This window comes from Miniopterus schreibersii (genome assembly GCF_964146895.1).
Source record: "Miniopterus schreibersii genome assembly, chromosome: X".
In the NCBI taxonomy this organism is placed as follows: Eukaryota; Metazoa; Chordata; class Mammalia; order Chiroptera; family Miniopteridae; genus Miniopterus; species Miniopterus schreibersii.
Genome location: NC_138104.1, coordinates 62452080 through 62458754, shown reverse-complemented (window position 1 = coordinate 62458754; position 6675 = coordinate 62452080). Strand labels below are relative to the sequence as shown.

The 6675-nt window shown below is 41.1% G+C and overlaps 1 protein-coding gene across 1 annotated transcript in view; it reads right to left on the bottom strand.

Moving 5' to 3' along the window:
- Positions 1-1052: 1052 nt before the first annotated feature.
- Positions 1053-6675, bottom strand: part of EDA2R (ectodysplasin A2 receptor) — a gene marked incomplete at its 3' end in the record, with an annotated part of 151779 nt that continues 146156 nt past the window's right edge. The window contains exons 3-6 of the mRNA XM_081126507.1: positions 6478-6656; positions 5851-5936; positions 4491-4652; positions 1053-1435 (exon numbers count right to left, since the gene is read on the bottom strand). Of these exons, the coding sequence (XP_080982633.1) occupies positions 1053-1435; positions 4491-4652; positions 5851-5936; positions 6478-6656 (810 nt within the window). The remainder of the gene's footprint in view (positions 1436-4490; positions 4653-5850; positions 5937-6477; positions 6657-6675) is intronic.

Genomic DNA, 6675 nt, shown 5'->3' with positions numbered 1-6675 from the left:
CTGACTGTTTTGATAGCAGTCTTGGCATTCATCCACATATTGTTCACATTTTCTCAGATAGAATGTAGGGAGGAGCATGTCATTGAAGGACCTGGACAATATCTTAGCTGGAGAAATGTGGAAATGGGTGGTGAAAGGTAGCTGGTTAGTTGAAAAGTAGGAATCTACCCACTCTCCTGCCTCTTACTGCCTCATGCTATTTAAGCCTTTGAGAAAGCAACATGATCTATGGAATAGTCACATTGATAGAGTTGAAAAAGCTCTGGACTGGAGCCATAAAACCTGGGCTTGACCTTAGTTCTGCCACGGATTTGCTCTGTGACTGACTTTGAACAAATCACTTTCCCTCTCTGTGTCTCAGTTCCTGTTTCTATAAAATAAGGCTAACAGACCTTGACCTGCTTACCATAAAGAGATGTTATAAATATGAGTGTAGCGAATATGAAGGAATGTGTAGATTGTTACTGAGAGTGGTGAAAGGAAATAAAAACTAACATAGTTTAAACATCTCTAATGCATCAAATACTATAAAAGGCACCTGAACATGCATTTCTCATTCAACACTCACAGAACATATTAGGTGAGTAGTGCTTTCCACATTTTACTGATTAAGGGCCTGAAGCTCAGAGAGGTAAAGGGATTTACATAAGGTTCACATAGCTATTAATTAATGGAGGTAGATTTGAAATATAGGGCTCCCACATGTCAAGGTTTGCATATTTTTCTACTGTGTCATGGTGCTTGTTTACATGAATCTAGATCACTGAATAATTATTAGATAGTGGGACCCTGAGAATCCTTGCAAAAGGCCAGAATAGAGAGACTGGTGTTACATCTATATAGCTAGTTCTTTGAAGGCCCAGAAATGTGATCTCTGATTGGCTCAAAAGATTCGCATTATCACTGTTGCTCTAACATCCACCAGTGATCCTAGTTTGCTGTTTCTCTACTGCTAGCCCTACTGAACAACAGTACTCAAAAGGAGAATTCCTTTGGGGTGGTCCTCAATTTCTGGTCTTTCTCCCCCATCTTTCCAGCTCACCTCAGTAAGGTTAAGGGCTAGGAACTTCAAAGCGCACATTGAATTCCAGCCTCTCTCCAGAGCTTTCAGCTGTGTTCCCCCCCAAGGTCTCGGCTCCAGTATAGGAGGCAGAGCTGGAAAACTTTTGCAGGTCCAGCTCTGTGCATTCGATGGGAGTGTGGACCCAGTGAGAGTGGCTCTCTGAGGCGCAGGAGGCCATGGTAAAAGACTCCTGGGTGGGGAAGCCACGAGTTGAGCTGCGGTCGTCATCCAGGATAAGATTATGTGGCTGAGTCTCAAAGATGCTTTCACTCAGTGGGGACTCAGGACTGGTCTCCTGGCCAGGTGGCATGGGGAAGAGAGATTCCTCCTCCGCTGCCTTGTCAGCCTCAAACTGCAGCGAACCTCCTGCAACTCGAAGCAGAAAGCCACTGGGTCACCCAAAAGCAGGGGCTCCTTTCAGCAGGGAACCTGGTCCTGAGTACAAGAAAAAAAGATTCTGGGAGCTAGAGCTTGCCTTCCTCTTCCTGGGGACCAGAGCACCTAGCACCAAGCTGAGGTGACACAGATGAGAAACACACTTAAATTGGGGTATTATATTGAGCCTACCTGGTGATGAAACAGGGTGAAATAAGCCAGTCAGAGAAAGGCAAACATCACACAGTCTCACTTATTTGTGGAATCTAATGAACAAAATCAATTGACCAACAAAATAAGTCCAGAGGCATGGAGGCATGGAACATACTGACATATCTCAGAGGGGAGGTGAGGTAGGAACAGATAAACCAAAGAATTTATATACTTATATGCATAGCCCACAGACACAGACAATAGTGTGGTGAAGGTCTGGGGAGGTGAGGGGTGAAAGGTGGGAAATGGGGGGCATCTGTAATACTGTCAACAATAAAAAATATATATTTAATAAAAAATAGTCAATTTCTCCAAAGAAAGAGTAATCCTTTGTGGGAAGGAAGATTTTGACACCCAATCCCATAACCCTCTCCCTCTGGTGTTACGTCTGTGTGTATGTTATATGGCAAAGGCACTTTTCAGACAGTATTACTAACATGTGGTTTAAAATAAGGAGATTACCTTGGATTACTCAAGTGGGGCCAAAGTAATCACTTAAAAGTAGAAGAGGGGAGCAGAAGAATCAGAGAGAGTATCAGAAAGATGAGTCATCCAAATGAATCGACTCATCATTGCTAGTTTCGAAAATAGAATGGGGTCATAAGCCAGAGAATGTGGGTGGCCTCTAGAAACTGGGAATGGCCCTCAGCTGACAGTCAACAAATAAATGGGACCTCAGCCCTATAAATTCAAGGAACTGAATTCTTCTATCTTCCTGAATGATCAAGGTAATGTATTCTCCTCTGGAACTTCCAGAAAGGAACACAGCCTTCCCTACACCTTTATTTCAGCCTTGTGAGACTCTAAGCAGAAATTCAGCTGCCTGCAAAACTTCTGATTTATGGAAATAGAGAGAATAAATGTGTGTCATTTTCAAGCCATCAAATTTGTGGTAATTTGTTACGCCAGTGAAGGAAAAGTAATACATCCTTCATGCCTAAGTCTGATTCGACATCAGATTACAAACTGAGAGACTATGTATGTTTTTTTGACCTCCACATTGTGGTTGTGGTTTTATTTTTTATTAGAATTCATTGTCAGAGATTAAAACTTTTCATTTAAAAAAAAATCTGATTTTTGGGTTCTCTTGAAAATCCAGATCTTGAAACATTGAATATTCCCACATGGCTACAAATAACTGGAGCTAAATAGTAAATTCCCCTTTAGACGGGAGATGAATTCTTCAGTTTGCCAGAGTCCTACTACTCTCTATTGCACCTTATATTGGATCTAATTCACATGCTAATCTCACCTATACAACCACAGTATGCATGAAAATCAGTGACTCCTGATAGGCACCTTCCCCAATGGAAAAATTGTCTAACCCTCTTTGCCCCATGGAGACCCTGAGGGAGCTTCCTGCCCTCATTTCTCCAGAGAAGGGTACTACATTATTATGTTAAGGGAAGAGAAAAAGCATAGAAATATTACCTATTTCTTCTCTCTGAGTCAAGAAAGGGGAGATAGACAGCTCTCAGATGGTGCCTCATCTTTCTGGGCTCTGTGGCCCAAGTCCTTCATCATTCATGTTTCATGCCCATGCCCAAGGACTGGGCAACAGCTCCTATCTGAGAAACTAACCTCCAAAGTCAAATACAGGATGGTCTACTTTGAACCACAATTTCCAAAGAGTAGAGGAGAGAAAAATAGAGTTTAATAAGGGTTATAAAGGGACAACAGTGTTCCCCTTGTGTCCCTGAAGCCCGTGAAATGCTAGATTAATCTCCAGTTAAGCCAGGGGTACAGACAAACATATCTGTTAGGCTTTTTGAAGATCGGTTGACAGGCCTTAGAGCCAAACTGATCAAAGCAGGTCTATATAAAAGGGATCTTTTCGTACAAATAGAAATAAAACTTGTACTTCTTTGGGCCTTGTATCCAGTGGGCTAAAGGGGAATGTTAAGCACCCCAGTATCCTGTAAACCTTACTAAATGAACAGCATTCACTAACTTGTGTTCCTGTTTTGGTATCTCTATAGCTTTCCGTTTCCTTAATGACACTTAAACTGTATTGAGCCTCAGTACCCTTGGCTGGAGTTTTAGCACCCTTCTTTGTACTGACCAGCCACCATCCCATCTCCCCCATCTTTGCCTCAGTGATTGGGACATTCTGCCCTCCATTCTTGGCTGAAATTGTGCTGAAAGCAGATCACAATGTTACTCCTGATTTAAATATGACCTTCCATTTGGAATTTCACATGGCTCTCTCCTATGGGCTGACAGATCTTTTTGGATATCATTATTGACTGGGGAAAAAAGTTTAGGTTTGCCAACTCCTGGACACTGGGCTCTCAGTTACCCACATCTGGATTATAACTATACCAATAACAGTTATCCAAGACTTCACCCACTTTTATTACAGTCATATCTCAAATCCAGCCAGTCTTCCTTAATTCTTGACATGCTCCTGAATCTATACCTACTAGTAAAAGAAAAATGAAAAATTGTAAAAGAACTTAAAAATCAACTAATCTAACTCCACCTGCCATTCTAAACATTAGGAAGAAAGGGGCCCAAAGAAGTTAGATTACTTGTCTAAAGTTACACAGTGATTTAGAAATAAATTTAAAACCTAAGTCTTCAGAATTTAAAGGTTTTCTCATGATGTTTTGCTCCTTTATGAACCCCTGCATCTTAATGAAGCAGGTCTCATTAATGGTCAGGTTTCACCTCAGTCATCTCTGAAGTCCCCTGCTTTCTATTGCCAGCCTCAGATAGTCTACCCCTGAGGTTTTCCAGCACTGTATGGAAGGCCTGTTATCTCTCAGCTCCAGATAATTCATCTTTTCCACCTTGTTCCTGATTCATGCAATACAATACGTGAAGCAGCTACACTTACCATGCTGGCAATGTCTGTTGAAGAACTGCTTGCAGTAGAAGAAGAAGAGCCCCAGGAATGCCAGGGTAAACACCACGAGCAGACTGCTCACCAGTACAAGTGTGGTTTCCTGCAGGGGCACAGTGGGTACATCTACCTTCACTAAGCTTAACTGGAAGACACCTGTGAGACAAGAAATTGGGGGAGGTCAGTCAATGTGGGTAGTCAACAGTCACCCTGACACTGGGCCTGGACTTCCTCAGGCTACCACTCTCTCCTTGGGGCCTTTTCCTATTAGGGCTGATAAGTTGGTTTTACTCCTTGGTAGATCAGGCAAAAGTGTAAAGAACAAATCAGGGAGACTGGCATATACTGCTAATATTGTATAAATTAATACAAATATTCAAAGATGCACATATCCTATGGTCTTTCCATGTCACCTCTAGTTATATAACCCAGAAAAATGGAAACAAACTAAAATGTTTATCCATAAGGCACAGGATAAGTAAATCAATAACAGACCTGTATGGATTAATATAAATAATCCAGAGGGGAAAGCAAGTTGGAGAAAGAATGTAGCGTGATGTCATTTATATAAAACATTATAAAATATAAATAACAGCATATATTGCCTATAAATATGTGTATATGTTACAAAAACATACAAGTATTAAAACATGAGTAGAGAGGATAAAAAAGGGAATTTCACTAAACCTGTAGAGTCTTTGTTCTTTTAAAAATATATGAAGCAAATATGCAAAGATGTTAAGATTTATGGTTGTTGCTTTACTGAGCACTTTTATTTTTATGTATTCTGCATTTTAAATATTTCTACATATTTGAAATACTTTATGATTTTAAAAGTTATCAATAATTTTAAAGGAATGCACGAGTAGATATATAGGTGGTAGACAGATGAAAATGATAGATAGATAAATGGATAATGGTATAAGCATAGACTAGATCCTACCTAGTACTTCATTCAGCCTTTACTAGTCCTAAGCGCTAGGGGCTTTTATAAACCTCATATTATCATCATCATCATCAGCAGCAGCATCTACAAATGTATACATATTATAATTTATAAGCTGCTTTCTAAATCTATTATTTCACTAGATCTAGATAGCCATCCCATAAGGTATGAAAAACAATGATTTCATGACATATTTTTTCAGATCAGGGAGATGAAGGTTAACAAATTCCAGTGATTTGCAGAGGGTTACACAGATAACACATTGTGAAACCAAGTTTTAAATCTGATTCCCTTGCTAATCTAGCCTACAGGAAGGAGTATGAGAGGGTAGTAGAAGTCTTTACTCCCTTGTCTTACTGCCACTCAATGGGTTGGGGAAGAAAAAAGAGAAGAGAACTAGATACAAACATTGAACTTCAGAGGTGGGAGTCTTCTTTGTACACGGGATGCACTCTTGGTCCTGCAGGCCTCCAATGCGTGTCTTTTGGTAGAACCTGTGGTCAGAGAAGAAGGAATTGCAAGGTGACCAAACATTCAATGCCCTTGGATTTTTCCTTCCTGAGACCACAGGCAGCTTTTAGGAGTCTTGCCCTCCTGGAAGCCAGCACTCCCCACCAACACTCATGAATTCTCTGTCACTATGTCTGATTCTGACTCAGAGTCCCATATACTCTACTTCTTCCCCCATTCACCACATCTATAGTCAAAAGGGGAATTAGTATCACAAGAGAGGGGAGCACTGCTTTGATACCAACTGTTTCCTAATCTATTTTATGTCTACAGTGAGATTTACCTTGCCAGGTAAGCATACCAACATGATAATAAAGCTGTTAAATACTCATCTGTGGCTGATCATGTGCTAGGTACTTTATAGGGGCATCTTGGCAAGACACTGCTTCTCCTTAGTGGGAGCTTAAACTCGTCATGATATGGAAAGGTAGACTACTTTAAATAGGCTCTGAGAGATAAGGTTAAGAGAGGCCTCCAAGGGCTAGAGAAGGCCCAGAACAGTTTCACTTCATACAGCAGGCTCACCTGGGAAGGCAGTCCCCACAGACAGCATTAGAGGTAGCTGTGCAGTTGGCCTTCTGGACACGATTGATGACAGCACAGGTGATGCAAATCTGGCATCTATGATGGCCCCAGCTGCTTTTGTATCTTCTGGGAGGGCAGGCTGTGCAGTATGCATCTCCACCCTCTCCATAACCACAATCCTGCACAAAAATGGGAGTC